At 40.3% G+C, this 20,466-nt stretch overlaps 3 protein-coding genes across 8 annotated transcripts in view; all 3 read right to left on the reverse strand.

Moving 5' to 3' along the window:
- The window catches only part of LOC108030222 (ras guanine nucleotide exchange factor glfB), a 60,992-nt gene that overhangs the window by 31,540 nt on the left and 8,986 nt on the right, over positions 1–20,466 (reverse strand). For all 5 annotated transcript variants that reach the window (XM_050887475.1, XM_050887474.1, XM_017103003.3 and 2 more), the window contains one exon: positions 13,576–13,621. In XM_050887475.1, the coding sequence (XP_050743432.1) occupies positions 13,576–13,621 (46 nt within the window). The remainder of the gene's footprint in view (positions 1–13,575; positions 13,622–20,466) is intronic.
- On the reverse strand, positions 5,108–5,799 carry LOC108030223 (uncharacterized). Of its 2 annotated transcripts, XM_050887476.1 has the most exons (4): positions 5,664–5,774; positions 5,502–5,595; positions 5,335–5,437; positions 5,108–5,282 (listed from the first exon to the last, which is right to left on the reverse strand). In XM_050887476.1, exons 2-4 carry the CDS (start codon positions 5,589–5,591, stop codon positions 5,161–5,163), a joined length of 315 nt encoding a protein of 104 aa, XP_050743433.1. In that variant the 5' UTR covers positions 5,592–5,595; positions 5,664–5,774; the 3' UTR covers positions 5,108–5,160. The 2 variants fall into 2 exon arrangements, with proteins under 2 accessions (XP_050743433.1, XP_016958495.1); XM_017103006.3 differs by having other exon boundaries at positions 5,502–5,799.
- On the reverse strand, positions 14,616–15,255 carry LOC108029844 (uncharacterized). The gene is made up of 3 exons (XM_017102332.1): positions 15,210–15,255; positions 14,834–15,147; positions 14,616–14,777 (listed from the first exon to the last, which is right to left on the reverse strand). The coding sequence occupies exons 1-3, from the start codon at positions 15,253–15,255 to the stop codon at positions 14,616–14,618; spliced, it is 522 nt and encodes a 173-aa protein (XP_016957821.1).

Below are 20,466 nucleotides of genomic sequence, written 5' to 3' on the forward strand. Positions count from 1 at the left end.
AAGTAATAAAGGTGATTAAAGCAAATCTAAACACCTGCCCCAAAGCATTTCCAATGCCGGTGCAAAGCGCCCCCAACGTGGGGATAGCATCCAAATGGCGATTCGGCCAGGGGTCGAATCATTTGTTAATCAAAATGCAAATGTAATCAATAGAACGGAAGTGCCTGCCCCTCGACAGACCTGTAATTTGGTTATTGTAGTAAATGTAATAACATAATGGACGAGTCCGGGGAAAGGGGAAAATGGTCTGTCCGTAGGTCGAACAGTGGGTCAGTTGGGGGTTATGACTGGTAAAAAAGTGCAAGGGATTTTTTAAACATTTATTGATAGAATGACTTGAGAATAGGCTTTGTTTTTGTAAGCACAAAAAATATTTTTTTTTTTAATTTTTATAAAAATATTTCTTTCAAAAGGTATTTCGTTTTATATTTTTATACGGATTTTCTTTTTAAGGATTTTTAAATTTTGTTAGATATATTCCCTTAATATTTTCTATTTTCGGCCAACCATTTGTGCCACTGTAGGCTGCCTCAAAAAATAGCCCCCTTTTGCGTAATGAGTCTAGCCATAGCTCTCCCTCTCCGGCGACCCCACTGCGCCCCCAGTTGCATGTCAAGCGGCATGAACATGCTGCAAAAGGTCGCCCCACCCCCCAGAAAGCACCCGCTTTCGCCTACCACCCACCCACCTTTGCCACCTGGTCCGCTGGCCTTTTGGCCTTTCGGCTGCCATTTTCCTGCGGAAATGTGCGCCAAAATGTTTGCGTGCCTCCGACGAGTATGAGAATGTAATATGTTGGAATATTTGAAATTTAAGAAAAACAACGTGCCAAGGAGGGGTTTTTTTTATTTTGGCTGTAGCAGGAGCCTTACAAAAGGGGGTGGGGCTGGGGATGACTTGGCAAATGGCGCCGGCAAATGCGTTCATTGAACTGCCAGAGCGATGCAATAAAATCAACAAAAAACACATTTAAAAGGAAAATAAATATGTGTAGGATAGCTGGCGACGAGGAAAAGTTACGAGGAGGGAAATAGGAAATGGAAAAGGGAGTGGGACGATCTAAGACAAACAGTGAGCGGATTTATGGGGTCGCTTTGGGTCGAGTCGCCGTCGTCAGTGGCACGTAAAAGCGGAAGCGGAAAGACGCGAAACTGGCAACTGACACACAAATGCATGGCACGGGGCAGGGCGGCGGGGGAACCGCAAAAGGAAGCTGTCGAAGGACTGGCAATCCTCCCTGCTACTTCTGCTGCACTGAGACAAAAATCAGGGAAGAAATAGAGCATTCAAACCTAAAAAGATACAAATAAGTATAAGGATTTTCCGAAGAAAAACTTTACTTTTTATTACTATACTGACCACTAAAATTAATATAAGAAAAGAAGGCTCCCTTAATCATTTCCAACAAATCTAAGCTGTACACAACAGATACCTCCTATCTATAAGTTTTAAAAATTAAAATGGTATAAGAAAATACAGCTTCTTAATCATTTACAATATTTGTACAATAAACTGTACAGCACAGATACCTTGTATTTATATGTTTAAGTTTATTAGGATAGTTTGACCATTCAAGATTGATTTCTTTAATACTTAAGTACAGCCTTTTTTAGGGTTTACTTCGTAAAACATGAAATTAAAGGAACATAGCGCATGTATGCTTATAGGATTTTAAGTATTCTTTCAATTGTTTTCCCTGTAAATTTTTTTATCGAAATATGGAAATTTTTAAATGCAGTAACTCAGTTATATATTTTACTATTTATTCGCAGTGCACTTATCCTTATGCGTTTTTTCTCCTCTTTTTTTGTTTGGATTGGCAAACGGAAGCGAATTATGTTGCCTTATGCGACGAAAGGGTTCAAGACACAAGCTCCGTCCGCCGCCGAGATATCAAGCTCCTGGGGTGCAGAGCGCAGAGTGTCCTGGGGTGAAATTGATATGCGGACACAGACACAGACAGATAGGGCTCCGCCAGCCCCAGAAACTAAAGTATCTCGTGGCTTGTTTAATGTGCAGAAAATTTCAGATTTTAATGATACATTCGGGTATCGAATTTTTCAGCGCCCCTCCATTACTTACGCCCGAATGGGCGGGCAATCGCAAAGAAATCTGTAAGTGCCACGGCTCATTGCATAAGCGGTACAACGCGGCGGATTATTAATATTTGCCAGTTTGCCCATGGGAATTCAATAGATAATCGTGGCGGTCAAATTATTGTGAACGAAGCCGACAATTTGTAGTGGATTGATTTCCTAATCTGCATTCGCTTCCCGTCATAAAACAGATTCGGTGGTCGAGTATTTATTAAAAAACACAAATCAAAATGGAAGTGACTTCTTCCCTTGTCCCGCACGATAAGATTGATTTGCAGACATTTCGAGCTCTGATATAGTATAACGAAATTCCTTCTGCATTCGATCAGATACTTGCTATTCAATGATGATAAATCAAATTTCATTGGCAAACAAATAGTGTATACTTTATATTTAGCGGATGAACACGGGAATTCCTTGAAAGAAATATCACTTATTTTTACGGCTAAACACGTCACTTTTAAATTCCACATTTGAGGAGCATCCATAAATTTTTTTTGTTTAAGGCCACTTAATCTGCGATTCAAAGTTGTCACTCCCCCGGTTTCGAAGTGAAGTTAAAAGTGAGAGTGAACGAATTTCTTGTCACCTGCCTGAAAGTAAGTACCAGACGAATATGAAAATCCCTCAAGTCAGATAGTGAGCTAATCGACACTCAAAGAAGCGGTCAAGGTCTAAATCATGCAAGAGTTCAGAAATAAAATAATACAATTTATTTATAAATATTAAGAGGCGTAGCCTAGTTTTAATACTTAAAGTTATGCCTTTCATTCCGCTTAAAAACCACTCTACTTGCATCTTTTCTTTTCCAGAAATGGGTGTGGCTAGCCGAGACTGAAACTGTGGCAAATGCCACGCCCCCCGGCAAAAGGGCAATTTGTTGCGCTTCGTTGCGCGTGGAAATTATGATTTTTGCTTTTGTGAAAATCTCATTAGGCGCTGAAAAAGGATGCCGATTTTTGTAGCCATAAATGTGGGTTGCCCGCCAGCGATTTGCAACTCAACTTTGAACGCCATCCTGGGGTTAAACGCGTTACGTGGCATTTTAATTAAGCGCAGCGTTTTATGGACACTTCTTTAATGGCATTGCATAAATTCTAGAGTAGAAGTCGGCAGCTTGAATCGGGGCTTCAGGCCTTCGGATTCAGATCCAGGGCATAAAACGCACGGCGGGCAGTCGGAAAGTGAATTTTATGCCAATCATTAAACAAAGTTGTGAAACCGAACCGCTTTGTATCGGGAGTTATGTCGTCGAGTTGATAACTTTATCCCCAACTTTGTAGCAAAGCGGAGCGGATCGGATCGGCGGAGCGCCTTGCCTTATCGATTGCCTGATAAATGTTTGACACAGTGTGTGAGCTGCACTCGAGGGTGTCATTCAACCCAGCGCAACTGTATCTGGTATTTGTATCTGTATCTGGTAAATAGGTTTTATGGCCCTCTAAAGCCATGCTCATTATAACTGGATGTTAGTACAAACATGCGGTATTGGCTATTGCGATGACTCACTATTAAAGGAAGTGTGTGTGGCATTAGTATTTGATGTATATGACAGTGATTTTTATTTAAATCAAATGTGTAAACACATAATGAAAGGAAGTGGGTGTTTGATAATTAAGTGAAAAGGAAATGGTTAGAAAATATTTAAAAAGTGACTCATAAGTGATCTTTCAAAGCTACACCCAACTGCAATTGCTTATGGAAGAGAGGTTGTAACGTTCTCTAAAGCCTGAATTTCGTTTAAAATAAATGTTAAAAGATGGATTGTGAAAGGAAACTTGTTTTCAAATGTGTAATTCCTATAAGGCAAAGCATTTTTCAAATTATCTGTAAAATTATATCGAAAAAAGATATGGGTGCTTGAGCTATTCCAAATAGCTATCACTCTTCTAGACGTCACGATCTATTGAAGGAAGTTGTTTGCTAAACATTCGGAATATTACTCACCATTATTGACGTCCACCTCGAAATGAAAAAAAATATTTTAAAAGGAAGTGACTGTTTAAGCAAATTACCCAAAACATTTAAAGAGCCACACCTTATGAATATCAGTATCTATTAAATATGATCTATTCATTTTATAAAAATCTTTTCTAAAATATTAATTGTGGGAAAATGTTGCAAAGCGTTATTTTGTAAATATATATAATTTTAGTTCACTTAGTTGGAATTAGACATAATACATTTATTAATATTATAAAAATGCCACATTACTTATAAAACTCCCTTTGATTTTTTTATAGTAAATCTAGTGAATCGGCTTATTTGTTAATTTACGCATTAATTTATAATGAATGCGCAACCATAAACCGCTCGTGATCACCTCTGACTTGGCTCATTTGTAGTTAAAACGACTTCAGGGCTCATTTACTCGGTAATTTTTTGCATATCTCATGAGCAGCACGAAATCCGAATTGGAAACGGAATGATTTATTTGCATATGCAACACCGAAATGCACTCACAAAGTGAGCTTTTAAGTGGCCGGCCCCCGACTTTTGATTTTTTTTTATTTCCCTTTAGGCCTGTGTGTTGACTTCACCCTTTTGGAGAAAAAAACCCAAAAAGTGGCCGGGAACTGTCACCAAGTGCTCCACATTTGTGTGTAAAGCTTATTAAGAAATGGTTATTCCGCTCTCCGTCTCTTTCTTTTCGGGGCAGCCTCCATCTCCCTCGCTTTTTATCGAGTTTAATGGATTTTTAATGAGTCTGAAGCGGGGCTTTTGACGGCATTTTCGGAAAGTGCAGTTTCATTATCGCTTAATCCTGTTTGCCTTCCGGGAAGGAGGAAGATATATACTCAGTATGCTTCGGTTATATTGGGGGATTGTGAAGACTACTGAGATCAGATCGGTGATGTAAAATAAATGCCAAAACTTGATCAACAAAGCTATCAAAACTTCAGCGATTATGTTGGTTTAAATTGCTTTAAATAAAAAATTAAAACTTTTTAACTTTTAATGCACAACTACTGCCAAGACATCTATGTTTTTCAATGAGTTCTAAGAAAACGTATTATAGAACGATATATTATCGATGAACAATTGTATATTATAATGTTAAGTATCATGCGTTTGATTCATCTTCACTTTCCGACGCCCCTCTACTGGACACCGTTTCTGGTTCCTCAACCCCGGTCAGTTCAGTATAGAAGGATTTCACCACGATCAAACAATATCCGAGATAAACTAAAACATGAACTTGGGTATTAGAGTGAAAGACGTCCGATTCCCATATTACATATTCTAAGGGATGCCAAGGGATCCAACAGCACGGTGACGAGGGTGCACAGAAACACCAAATAGTTAACCAAAAGCCAGGTTCCAACAATTAGAATCTTTTCCTAGATAGAGATAGATTCGTAGGGCAGACATTGTTTAGAGTTTCGTCTGACGCTTTTGACTCACGTAGATCGCAGCATAGATCAGAAGTATGTTAATGGACATCAATGACCATAGAACTGTAGAAAAACCAGCCACACAGACTCGGGTGTCCATGGTCCTAAAGAACTCGACGACATAGTGGGGATAATTGTTTGTGACAATCATATGCCATCCGACGCAGCCTACCACAAAGTCCAGCAGGCCGAACGAAAAGCCCGCCACAATTACGCCATATTTCAGGGGCAGGCAACACAGGAATTTTTGCAAACGCATGATGGTTTTAAATAACTAAAAAACTGAAGGATAATGCTAAGGCACAACTTTCTTCTTTCTTTACAAGTTTATAAAATATTTTACAAAATATATTATTAATTTTATTTATCCGTTTCAGGCACATCTTTGATTAGTTCCATCTTAAATAAATAAGACCCCGACTCCAATAGTCCGTCCGTCACTGAATCACCTGTCTGTGGAGAACTGGGCACTTCTCCTAGCTGAAATTACAGTTAGTGGTAGCCCGTAATCCTACACACTCGTCTCTAGTATTTGGCCATCGGACAGTTCCGAGAAATCAGCAATTAGATAGACAAAGACAATGCCAAACAAATCAAGTCAAATACAATAAACGCCCTGGCATTTTATCAGCTCCGAATCAGACGTAACATCAGTCCCGGGGCTCTCGAGTGTCGGGCCCTCAGATCCCCAGGTTTCGGTTTACAACGCAAAAGCAAAAAGAGGCGAAAAAGGGTTTGCTGCCTGAACATTCTTTGATCAATCAAGTGACGCGGAAGCGACGCAAATGGCTGATAACAGATAGCAGCTAACATACCAGGCCCTCGCGCCTAGTCATGTCTAAAATATTTGGCCAAAGTCGGGCAGGGACTTGCATAACTAGGGTGGGTGCAGAGCCAAGACCCCGGCGTAAGGTCGTTCGCCTGGACGGATCGATAAGGGAATTCGGCACTGCAAAATGTGCGATCGAGTGGGCGATTCGAGTGCCAGTACTTCAGGCCAATTACCGAGCAGGTATTTTAATTGAGCTCTGTAATCACAGCCTAAAGTTCAGCCCATCGAGACATCACTGGTTTAGCTAATTGCGAGCGACTGTACTCCAACAGTAGTTACCAATTGTGACTGACCTAAGTCACGCCGATAACTAACTTTGCCAATCGGTTTTTTTTTTTGGAACTAAGGCACTAAAATAGACCGACGGTCAACTGGATTAGGGTTAAGCCAAACCGATCGGTTTTTAACACCCCTTCAGCGGAAGTAAACGAAAATAGCAACAGTTGCCATATGGTCAAGTTCGGGCATTACCTATTTCCTTTTCCCCACCCAATTTAAGATTTTTTATCTAGAGTAAAATATAGAAACACAAGGTTAAAGCGCTATAAAGTACAGTTGAGCCCGCCACGCGTTGCATATTATCGTTTTATTGATATCGCCAAAAATGTTGCTTCAGTTGTTAATCCGAAATACAACACAGTATTTGACAAGCGTACTAATTGATTTGATTCTCGTGCCGGTAAGTTGCGCCAACAAAAAACGACTGTTGCGAAATCAATAGCAATAACAATGATCGAAGTCATTATACCCTCTTTAAGTAATTCAGTATTATGTTTTGATATTTTCCAAATATTTTGGTTCATAGAATGTAGGGGTTGTATAACCAAATTTTAAGTGCCTTATAAATTAATATATTTTAATTGGTGTTTACCAAATGCAAAATATATATTCTCTTCTAGTTCAAATCAATTGAAGAATATATCTATCCCTTACCATAGTGGAATTTTTGGGTGCATAGGAAATTTTTGAAATTCCTTAGGTATAAATATTTACATTTTAGACCCCAATTAAGACCTCATTACCTATTTTAAGCCCTTTCAGTCCTCAAATGTAGAACTTAAGCCAGCGAAAAGCAATGTAAATTCCCTATTGCTAAGTGGTGTTCTTGTACAATGGAATGTTAAATTGCCGAAAACTAGCCCTTGGAAACCGAAAGGTGTGCAGACTTTTGGTATGGAAAAACCAAGAGACTGCCATAAATGAGTTCCAGTCTTTTGTATCTGTTGATAGACAAACGTATGCTTCGCAATGTGGAATATTCCGAGAGCCTTTTGGGTTCTTTAGCCGACTGGTTGCCCCACTGATAAGACAAAATGCGTTTTGCAATAACGGAACCGCTTTATAAGCCCCCATGAATAGACCTATTTTCTGTTTGTCTTGAGACGACGAGGAGGGTTCTGCGTGGGCTTCGCCTTGCATGTTACAGGAAATAAACAAGCGGCAGTAATTATGCAGCTCAAATAGTCGTGTTTATAACCGTTTTCCAGCCCAGACGTAGCCAAAACATCCAAATCATGGTTACTTGTAGCGCATGGATATGGCATGCCGCACATGGCATATGGCAGAAATCATCATCATAAACAGCTCGTCGGCTGTCTTGCGTTCCCTGGTTCTGTTGTCAGCACAATCAGAATCAAAAAAGGCCGCCTGGCGCTCAACTGCCCTCAGAACGCTCCATAAAAATGGGGGCGGGCACATACACTGAGCGGAAGTTTGGATTGCGATAGAGGGCAGTACGAAAGGGAGAGTTCTCTGTGCATATAACCCACAAATTAGGCACTGGTTCCTGTGGGGCTTTTGTGCGTTGGAAGACAGTAAAATAGGCGGAGTCAGGGGATCTACAAGTGGGTCACTTGCAGTTGACATAACGTATGGCAAAGACAGGTGGGAGTGCTTGGGCTGGTTGCACAACAGTAAAAGTGATCACGGGGAGCCCCTTTTCATAAGGTTGCAATAGCAGGCGTTAGCGTTCTAAAACTCAGTAATTGGTGGCCCCAAGCCAACAATGTGCTATAATAACAAAAATCATACAAATCAAAATATTTATGGGGAATAGGATTTATCGTCAATATGTATGTTATATTCTTTAGATAACTTCATTTATAATTTCTTATAATAGGTAATAATTAATAATAGATTTATAATTTACACCTTTGAGAAACGTTTAAAAACCGGTTCCTACGAAGAATATTTCGCTGGTAAGGCCGTAAAGAAAGCATTTCAACACATTTATTAAGCATAATTAGCGATACCCCCTTTATTGAACAGAAGCCAATGTATTTCCGTTTCGCGATAATTCTGCCCGCATGAAACAAAAGCTTGTTAAACGCTACTTGTGGAGCAGCAAACAAAAACCACCTGAAAACCAATCGATTATCACTTTTGATGGGCTGCCAAAAAGGCGCTTATCTAAGTGCGCAAATGGCTGGGGCCAAACAAACCCAGGCCCTAGCCATGGAATTTCGCCCAGTGCACTGTCAGTCATTCAATGCCGCCTTTATCGACACCGTGAGGGCGCCAAAGGCAGAGAAATGCGTGTCAGATGGGACAGTGCGAAGGAGCTCCGTATCTGCGATTATAACAAATAACAATAATATGAAAAAATAATTGTGTCTTTCTGTTTGCTCTAGATGGCAGCTCGAAGCGCCGGCCGCCAGGTGAGAAAGGTGCTCCACGAACTCCGGAGGGTCTGTGCTTAGCCTTCCCCATTTAGATACAGATACAGATACCCGTGCCCATACCCACCAGCACTGCGACTATTGGGCTGTCAGTATCTTTATATTAATCAATAAGAGCAGGTGTGATAAGATTGCGGAGCTTCGTCTGCTGCTGCCGCTATCAGGTGGGGTAGAGTGGGCGTCAGGTGGCCGGGGGATTTGGGCAGCAGGTGGGTGGTCGGTTATCCTCCATACACAGCACCTTAATTTTACTGAAAGAAAAATTAGCTACCTTTTACTGCCAAGTGCAAAAATATATTTTAAGACAAATAAAAACCATTGTCAAAAAATAACGCCTTTATCCTAATAAGTTTTATAAAAATGTATGTTTCATAATAATTACACAACTTATTATTATTATTCTTGTCTCAAATAAAAATAATAGCACCTTGTTAGTTCAAGATGTAATCTGATTTCAAAAAATTCTGCCAGTGAATTTGATATAATTCCTGACTGACAGGGGCCAATTGATAAATCCAATGTGTTTGTTCTTCTTAACGTATAAATTTAATTTATTAGATTATATTGTTTCACCAAATAGGGTCAGGTCTGCTACCAACTATCTTGGCCCACTGTGCCCCATCAATTTCGTGTGCGACAATAATATTTACATAAAAAAGCAAATATTCGCCAGACCAATTTGTTATTCAGAGTAATAACAAGCGAATGCCCTGCAAAACATCTGCGCAATAAAAAGGCTGTCTTAAGTTGCCATTTATTTTAATTGGTCGGTAGACTAATTGGCAACAAAACAGTGGGCTTATATAAGGGCTTAAGCATCAGGTCCCTTGGTTGTCCTTGTCTTAGTTTGTGATGATATTTTCAGCCATTCCAGACCAGAACATCGATAAGAAGCCGAAGCACATGTCTGGCCAAGAGCGACGGAACTCAATTCATAAAGGTGTGCGATTGGCAAATTACTCGAGGTATTTATAAAATTTTAAAGATATGATAGCACAGGATAGGCCAGCAGCGATTGTTTTTTCACCCTTAAGGCAAGAACACAGATTTGTGTCAATAGAAAAAGGGGATGTCCTTCTATGGGATATCAATTAGTAAACTTGTAAGCCAAACGTCATCGATATCAACGTTTTATCCCAAGGAAACTGCAATATTTACCCTCACATTAGCACAGTAAACAGCGGCAGATTGGAGGAATAAAAGGAGAATTCCATTCGGAAAGCGGAAATCGAGGCGTGAAAGTCGGAAAAGCATTTTACAGCAAAAGCCTTTTAAGGCTGAAAACCAAATCGATACCGCCATCGAATGTTTTGCCAGGGAGCATAAATCAATTTCATTGACAATGTCAAGGGGTCTTAACTCCCCCCTTTTTCGAGAAAACCAAACTTAATTTACGACTTGGCGGCGGGATCATATCATGTTCATATCATATCAATTTATGTCCAGATAGCTCAGAGCTCTTGTCCACTTTTCGTATCTCAAAGTTGTCTGGGCGTTCGTCTGGGTCAGCACAATATCGCCACGTTTCAACTGGCAACTGGATTTTGGGTCTTATCTCTGTTTTGGCATCTCTTTATAATAGGTCAAAAACATGTGACTCCAAATATAACAACTAGAAAAAGCTAAACTTAACAAAAGTAACATGATCAATTCGTTGCCAATTTACGATTTAAGAAGAACCCCCTTGACCTTTGAGTGTTCCCACTTTCCTATGACAACTATCATTCAACCCGATACCTCAAAAGTTTGTGGCATTCCCGAGGAAGCCCGATTTATCAATGCCAGGCGGAGTGATTGCGGGAAACACGTTTTATTCGCACTCTCCTATCGCAAATCACGTTTTCGAACCGCAAGGCGAAACTTTCCGCTGTTGACCAAAACAATGCCGATCGAGATAATCATCGCCGATATCGAGAATAACAATAACAAGTTTGGATATTATGGCGGCCTTGAGGTGGCTTGCGCCTTGGACGGATTTCCATATCGAGAAAGCCCTCCAAATTCGACCCGCCATGAAACTCTTATCTGGCAAATGCAATTAGAGACCGACTTACATACACTTAGCTCTTGGTATTTATAGAGGCAATACCAGGAATTATATGTTCTGGGGCGTATATCTTTCGTACACCTTTCCTTCTCTGCTATCACCCGTTGCCAGCGGCCCCAGACACCAAAAACGGCCCTGCCTCCCCATCTATTGACAATTCAATTAACGTTTTGAAATAATTTCCTGATAAGCGTGGCTGTTTGAGGCCATGCAACAAGAAAAAAGAAATTAAACAGCACCCAATAATACCCCAAGAACGGTTAAACTTACCAATAAAACAAGAGCCAGAGCTGGCGAAGAATGGAGGTGGAAGACCCCAATTATCACCAATTGATCCATAAACGTGGCTCTCGACTTCTTATTAAACCATTGAGGAAATTATTTTATATGCATATGCAACCAAAGCTAGGGAATTGTAAAAGCAAACCTTATAAAGTTCAATCCTAGTCAGTGTTAAAAACAACCTTTACGTCCATAAAAAGTCAATAGGCAACATAATCAACCTATTCTTTGTTTGTAAGACTTTCTTTCTGGGTTATTACTAAAAAAATGTTACTAAGCGACAATAATCATGGCGGAAATTAGGAAGTTGTAAGCCATTTAACAGATAATATATCTTAATGAACACCTTAACAAAAACACTGGAAAGTGAAATCCCCAAGTTATCTGCCTTTCATTGATGAAGTTCAATGTTTTGAAAACAAATATTATTTGTCTAGAAAAGAAACCAAATAAAGCGAGATAAGATTGTAGAATGTTCTAGGTATATCCCCAAACTAAGACATATATTTTTTCCATTATAAAATTATTTTATCTGAACTACACTGATATAAGCTTTGAATTTCATGTTGAATGGCTAACTCAAAACCTGATTTCACCATGCATAGTCGAATTTTCTTGGATTCTCACCTAGATATCGTTGTCTAGTCTCGATGGTAGGCGACTCACCTATCCAAATGGCAATTGATTACCTGGCGCCAATCAAAATCGACGCTATCAAAAGCCCCATGCTAAGGCACCATAAAAAGCGCCGCTAATTTGGCCCTTGATTGCTCATTTATTTGCTCGGCACACGTTCATAGCCATCATCGGCGGTTCAGCAGTAAATATATATTAACCCCTGGACAATCCGTTGCATTAGATATATTAAATTCGGGCCATCCATCACCTATATAGAAGGCTCTAGCCCTGGGCACTTCGGAGTATTTGAAGTGCACTGGGCCGGAAAAGTCAAGGCTTGAATTTATACTGCGCCATAAAAGTGTGATTTACGAAGAAATTTATGTCTATAAACTAGTAAAGTTTTGTGAGTCTTAGACTTAATACGTGCACCGGAGTGAGTAGACAGGTTGTGCAAATAAGGAAAGTGAAGTAACCTTCTTCTGCTAGACCTAAAATGCCTTTGAAAATGAAATTTTAAATATGTGAAAACAATTAGCACAATCTTAGCCGGCTCTCTTTTCAACCATCTTCACATCCGCCTTAATTGCCAGTGGAATTTTTCGCGTATTGTTTATTGCCAAAAATAATCACACCGGGTCATAATTTGCATATTCGAACTCACGAAGAGGTTCAGACAGTGGCGGATGCCTAGGGCCTGAGGAATACCTGAGCGGTACAATAAAAAATACTCGAAGCGATCGACGATTCCATTGACTCGAAAGACCCTGCCTCGAGCCCACTCATGCCGAAATAATGTTGTTGTTCATTTGTTCGTTTAGAACAAATAAGCAAATACTTGCTGTAAATACTGCCGGTGGGTTCATGAAAAATCGCCGCAAACGGAACTTGGCGAAGACGTCGCCCGGTTTGCTTCACGCCCGAGGAATGCCAGGTATTCCAGGCATTTATTTCGGCACACTAAGAGCCAGCCAGACACGGGGACATCCCACGACCCCCGGGCCGTACTTCAAGTTGATTGCCAAATAAATTAAAAGTGTTAAGGAAACAACAAAAATGGCTGGGAGAAATCGTGTAAGAAACGGAGAACAGTATAATTTAATTAGCGTTCGGCTGTTGGCATTTTATAAGTATTCACTCGACATTTCCATTGTAGTTGGTCGCGTATTGTTATTATTTTATTTTGATATTTTTTTTGGCAAATATTTGCCCAATCGCACTTGATAACGGCAGACGGTCGATATTGGGCTGTGATTTTTCAGGGAAATTCCCTTTTGATAAAATAATTGGCATACTTTCGGAGTCGGTGTCTCCCCCTTTCAGTTCCACATGGGCTTGGCCCGGCTTTGGCCAAGTTTGTTGCTCTCTGGCACGCCGAGGATGGTGATATAACTTGATACAACATTTGATAGTATTATCGAATATTTGCACACGCGTCAATATTCGCCCCGAAGGGCACTTCATGACAATATTTGAGTTTCGCTTGCGGTGTAAATATCTAAATATGTTTATCAAAACTGTTGCATTGAATGGGCGAGTGGGATGAACTGGCCGGGGAGTCAAGGATTCCAGGTGACTGTGCTGCAATGCATCACCTTTGGGGTATTCAAAGCGGGGTTCTACTCACCATCAGGAGGTAAATAATCTTGGCATAGACCGTAAGCTGTGGTAACCTGGAATTAAAGAGTTGTGCTTAGAGAGAAATATAATTCGAGGGTACTTAAATATACTGGATAATCCGGAATTGGTCTTAGGTCAAATAAATTATATTATGAAAACCTCTAAGTGTATTAACCTTGTTCTTTGTGGTATATATAAACAGATATTTATATTTAACACTTTAGAGTGTCCCAGGGTTTTATGCGTGTGAATCACTTTGAGCAGATTTATGATCCGTGTACTAACACCTTTTTCTGCAATTACCAAAAAATCCCCACATTAAATTTAGCAAGATATATCTTTTTAAGATTTATCTACCACTTATACTCGAACTTGTCTTTCTACTTAGGTCAGTTGAAAGATAAATTTCAAGATTTATAAACCTACAGTTCTATTCAGTAGTGCAATTGTATTACTTACTTTTTTAATCCCTTTACTTTTCGCAACTAAATTTATACCGAAATGTACTTCCCCCAAGTTTCGCATGCTGCGTCGACCTATAATTGAAACCACAAACCGGAACACCCACAGCACACTCAATTATGACAAAACAATATTATGCAGAGCACAGCGAGCCCGTGAGCCTGCAGTAATACGTGCTACATATAAATGCATAAATCATTTAGATTGAGCGACTTTTTGACAACGCAAATGAGCAAGGACAGTTGCAGGAGCAGCGCCATAAATTCACTCGAATTTATTATGCAATTAGTTAAAGACCTGCATTGTCAGATGGCAAATGTCCCAGCTGAAAGTGGAGCAACGCTGAATTGAGGCCCGTTGGCTCCAAGGGATTTTCTGCCGTACTAAACAACCTTGAGAACGGTTTTCACATAAATTTCGCTGTGCAATCCCTGTCGTAGTCTCAGACTTTTATCAGCTTGAACTTGGTCTTCCTCTCAGCCACCACACGCAAGAGGCCAAACTCAGCCTTGAAAAGTTGAAACCCGTTGGCACCACCCCTGACCCACTTGAGCCCCTTGGATTCGCACACTTTTCCATTTCCATTTAATAGAACTTTATATCCAATACGAAAGTGGCCACCGAACGGCGTGGCCTGCCCTTGGGCTTTCCGTAGTAGTTTGTGTCGTGTAGGCGGTAGAATCCCGATGGCAAGTACCCCGGAATGCTGTGGTTCTCCAGCTGAAAGTTGCGCACATCGTAGTAGGCCTGCGGAGGAGAAACTTTGACCCACAGATTCGGACAAATTGAGATGCAGTACGCACTGGCCTGATGGGACAGCGGTCGGCCAGATTCCCGTACTTGAACACGTTCCTCAGCCAGACCTTCATCAAACTGGCTTGCAGCAGTTCCCGCAGCGTCTTGCAGGTGTCCAGGTCGTAGCTGAAGAGGGTCTGGTACCGACTTTGGCCATCCATCAGCTGCAGGAGGGTAAGAGTGGTCCTCAAGCCATTCCTCAGGGTGCGATTCAGGTGGATGTCCAGGTTCACCTCACCTTTGGCGGTCAGCCATCCCCTTATGCTCGAGCAGAACTCATGGCTGCACACCGCACTCACGTTGGTAAACTTGCTACGCAGAGCTTTTTAATGAAGTAGAAACAGTATCTTTTACTCATGAAGTATCCAAACTTTCATTACTCACTGAAGGATTCACAAAAACATAGCATCAGCAAGAGCCATAGCAACATTTCAAAGTAGTGTCTTGTTGGTCGCTCCAATAACTAATTTAAATTGTATTTGCTTTAAATTATATTTATAATGTGATATTCCAATTTTGGGCTGTCGTTAGTAAGGCTCCAGCAACTGACTAATGAGTGAATTTCACCAACTAATTCGTTTATAAATAAAATTATAATAGAAAAAATTAGTCTAACAAACATTGAAACAAACAATGTTGTATAATCAAACAGAAATGTTTATATTTTACCAATGTTTAGTTTAAAAATAATTTAAATTATTTAAGTTTACAAAAAATGTATTTCAATACCCGTCTCTAAGCTACATAATTAATTTTTAAATAAATACTATCTTTATGCTTATTATAGAAAGCACTTCAATCTGAGTAACCACCCCAAACATTTATTAGACACCGTTTAACACCGATTAAGGCGCCAATACTCCAGATCAGATGAAAATCTAACTCAGCCCCCCACGATGGCCCATAAATCAATCGGCAGTCCATCAATCAATCAATCAGCGGGCCATCAATTAGTCAGTCTGTCAGTCCGTATCGTACTTTGTCCGGCTCGCAGAGCTCTGCGATCTGATCTGGATCTGAATCTGGAACTGAAAATGTATCTGCATCTGATCTTGGGGACGGGCCTCAGGCCCGAGCTGTCTGCCACATAAAGATTCAAGTTCAGTGCGACCAGCTCACGAACTAACCGTAAAGCAAACTGAAAGTCGCGCTGACGTTCGGCTCTTTCGGTTGTTTCGCGTTGTTTGGTTGTTTGGCCGCGTTGTTTGGCTAAGCGGCGTTTAATTGGAAACACAGTTGGGTGTTGGTTTTGACCGGTCCGCTGTCTTCATCGCGGGCCATCAACTTTCAGCAGCTGCGGACAGCTGATGGACGTGGACATTTGGATTCGTTCTCATGGCGACTCCAGCGACTACCCGATAAACCCGTTCAAAAGTCGACCAGGCTCGGCGAATCAGATGCAAATATTACGCATACGTCGTGTGGTCCGTGTGGTGCTTTTTTGGCCACGGGGAAATGTTTGCCATTTTCCCACTCCCCCGACTACGCAGAGAGAAAATATAGTAAAACATTTGCTTATGTTCCTACTTAAATTAATTTATAACAAGGATTTTTTGCAAAGATATTTGCTTTATTAGGTAAATAACAAGATTCTAAGAGATTTTGTGCATTCTTACTTAAATATTTAACAAGAAAATTCTATGATACTTATATTAAAGTACTGAAATTATCATATCGATAAGACTAGAGACTGTTCATAGCAATAATTTATTTCAATCTTTTTTAGCCAGTTGCTAAACTAACAATTATTTATGTTAAAAAAACATCGCTTTGAGTAAATTTAATTAATTTTAGAATTATTAATAATTTATTTTTTGTGAAATTTGAATATGATTTTCCTAGGTCCTAGGATTAATATATCGTTCGATCTTCTTTCACGAGCTTCTTTATACGACATGTATTTTTTTCAGGCATATTTCAAATCTGTAGAATCCCTTGGATAGGAAAAACGATCCAAAAACATTTTTCCCTCTGCACAAACTCTTCCCCTGCCCTTCCCCCTGGACTCCTCGCTTAATTGCTGAGCCGCGTGGAGCGTTTAATTGCAAATTATTCAAATGCCGACGCTGCCGCAGCTGTCATTGCTGTCATAACCAGTCGGCGCAGCTGTCCCCTCCGCCCCACTGTGCCGCCCCTGATCACCCCCTGGCCAACCTCCCGGCACCACCGGCCACCCCACCACCCCACTCATCCTGGCGAGCTTGCAATTATGTCTCAAATTAACACAGCAGCCACCACAGAGCGCCCCTCGTTTCCCCAGCTGCCGCTGAAAGAAATAACACCATGAAAATGTGTAAAACTATTCCCCAACTTTTCGCTGCTGTTGTTGTCAGATGAAATTAGGCGTGAAATGTAGTTTGAACCTTTGTGGAAATATTTTTTAACAACATTCACAAGTGTTCGATCTTTTCCCCAACCGATTCGAGCACGTGGGTCGGTCTTCGAGGGTCTGCTCCCATATGTTGCTACCTTAATTGTTGCCAAGTCCACTCCGACTATATCAATATTTATATTCTAGAGCTGATAAAAGCCTTTGCCGATCGCCCTCGGCAATCTTTATCTGTTTAGTACTGACCACAGTCGGAGAACATGCCATTATGAACTATAAGGCAAATGCAATTTTGATAAACTTTACGGCCTGGCACAGTGGGAAAAATTGGGTACAGGAAGTGGAAAAAAAAGATCTTCGATAAGGTGATCAAAAACCCATTAGCGAGTATCTTACAAGAACAAAACCCGCAGACCAATTCGTTTGCCCAATTTAGGTTCCCTAAAACAGTAATAAGCCTTTGTACTTGTCCTCAAACACAGCTCTTAACTACCTACTTATTTGCTAATACTATTAAGTTAAAATGATCACAGAACTTATTAGTTTATTTTAATATGCAATTGTGATCGGCCTTAAGACCGGAGAATATTTTGGGTACAGGAAATAAGAAAAAAAGGTTTCTGATAAGGCGTTTAAAAACTCATTAGTTAATATCTCACAAGAACAAAGAACTCGTGAACTAATTTTTCTTTTGCTATTGGTTCGTAAAGTTAAGAACCCCTAGCTAGTAATAAGCCTTTTGCACTTGTACCTAGAACATTTTTTTAATGCTAAGAAATGAAGAAGAACTTCAGATTATAAAGATTTGAGGTATAGTAAAAATTCCATTGTGAAAAATGATATAAAAGAGAAAAAGGTACTAAAAATGCCATTGTAAACAAATGTAGGAACCCCTTGTTAGTATTAAGCCTTTTGTACTGCTACCTAGATTTCTTTTAATGCTTGGAAATTAAGAATAACTTAAGATTAAAGGAATTCATAACATACTAAAAATTCCATTGCAAATAAAATTTGATTGTGAAAAAATATAAAAACCCTTTACTAGTATTAAGCCTTTTTTACTGGTCCCTAAACAGTTTTCGTTAATGCTTGAAAAAGAAAATTAAGTTAACATTATTATTTTTTGAGAAATATCTTAAATTTCATTGTAAAAAGAATGGTGGTAAAGTTACTGTTAGTTTATGTAGGCTTCTAAATTAACGAGTGTAAGAATGAGTTGTGTGCTAGTGACATTGGCAACATTTCATTTATTTTATCTGCTGTGTTAAATATTTATTTTCCGCGATTTATTGGTAATAGGGCTCGAGCTTTATTCCACAGTGGGCCATTTGTAAGCAGCATTGGTGGGCAACGTTGCAGCTGCAGGTTGCTGCTGTGCTGACGTTGCTGCTGCTGGTTGCCAGCGTCTCGGGTTGCATTTATATGCAAATAGCTAAAATTGTTTTCAATTTGCCACCGCCAAGCGCCTTGGCCATCGACGGCGCATTCCTTGAGCCAACTTGCAGCTAATTTTATGGCTAATTGTCTGCGCGGCCGCCTCTCGGGCTGCAGTTGCTGCTGGCCGCATTGATTGCTGATGAAGTTGTGATATTTGCGATAAAAAATGTATGTGATAAAAATTACTGAGCAGCCCGGCAAACGCAGGCAGGAATTTCCTAATTGTCGGAACGGCCTGCTGCTGGCTGAATTAATTGTGGAGAACTCCACGCACAAGGACACCGGGCAGCAAAAATAAAAGCCAGCCCCACTATCAACGGGAGCAGCATTTAAGAGGCGCGACATTTGCGGCGAATGTCAAAAGCGCTGAAAGCTTTTAATTAGCTCCACGTCAGGGTGTGGTTTTCCAGTGAAAAATAATCGCAAACTGGTTTGGCCCAGAATCTAAATAGAGGGCAAAGGAAGAATAGGTTGTAAGTTATGTGTCTGCTTTTAAACTGATTTTTAGGTTAGTCTATCTATTATCAGGTCTTTTATTTTAGAAAGGTATTACTCTGCTTCCAGAAGTTCTAAGTGACCTTAATTGCTAGTTAAGCTCCAGGTTGTGATATAATCTCTTTAACTTATGAAGTAAAAGTGCACTCTTTGAACCTTGTTCAATTAAATCCAGGGAAAATCAGATTACCCCGTAGCACTTTGCCTAACCCAGGAAAATCCGCCATTTCAAATGAGTTTAGTTCCAATTGAATTCTGATCCGTCTGGCCTGGCTGGCGTTTCAAGGAGTTCAAAAATCTAAACACACAACCTCGGGAACTTCAGGGCCCCTATAAATAGTCGGCCATGTCATTTGCGCACAGATTTCCGGGGAAACTGCGTGCTATCTGTCGGATCCGCTGGGCTCAGCTTAGCCCTTTTCAGCACACCCACCCCCGACAACAAACACCGACGATCACGGGGCAACGATCGGATCGAATTGGAAATGCGCAGTATGATGTCCGATTTACATTGGTCGAGCCTGCAATGCAAATGTGATTGCCATTTTTATGAGCCACCGACAACCCAGTATGGTAATGGCAATGGATGGAATTGGGATTGGGGATGGGGTTGGGGACTTTACTGGGGTGCTTTAGTGCCGATTTGGATTACAACTCTAGTTTAGTGTATTGCCCAACGAACTTGACATAATGACAACCGCAGCCAGTTCTTGATGAATTGCCCGCGCCTGGGTGTGTGGGGCCTAGCGGTGGACTGCTGGTCAAGATTTATGCAACAGTTCGATTCAATTGAATAATATGTTGCACCTCGGGTAGATTACATCAACGGGTTAATGGCTCGAGCGGTGCGAACCAGTTTGACAAGTGTTGATCTACAGCAATGAGAATATGGGGAAGTGGGGCTGGCACTTTGGTACTTGCTATTTTAAGAATAGGCCTATAATATAAGAACTGTTTACATAAGCCAGTTTGGTCTTATTCCTCATGCTTATGTCAAAAAGAAGATGGTCCTTTTGAAATATTTTAAAAATTATATTTTATAAGAAACCTAATCATAAGTAAAATGAGGCGAAAATGAAAAGTGGCAATGGTAATGAAGATATTTTGAAGGAACAACAATTTAAAGAGATAGCATAGGTTGTTCTCACCAAGCACAAACAATTATAACAATAGACAATCAGTTTATAGAGCTAGAGTCCTTAAGTAATTCAAAGACACCTATTATCAATCAAAGATGTCTGCACCTTGTTCTCTAGCTATCCTCTAAACTATTCCCTCTAATTCAAAACCTTAATTAAGTAAAACACTTAAACATACTCGTATTTCCATTCTCATCACCCCCTTGAAAGCCAAATCAAATTTTCATTGGATAACAAACCC

This window comes from Drosophila biarmipes, chromosome 2R (assembly GCF_025231255.1).
Source record: "Drosophila biarmipes strain raj3 chromosome 2R, RU_DBia_V1.1, whole genome shotgun sequence".
Taxonomy (NCBI): domain Eukaryota; kingdom Metazoa; phylum Arthropoda; class Insecta; order Diptera; family Drosophilidae; genus Drosophila; species Drosophila biarmipes.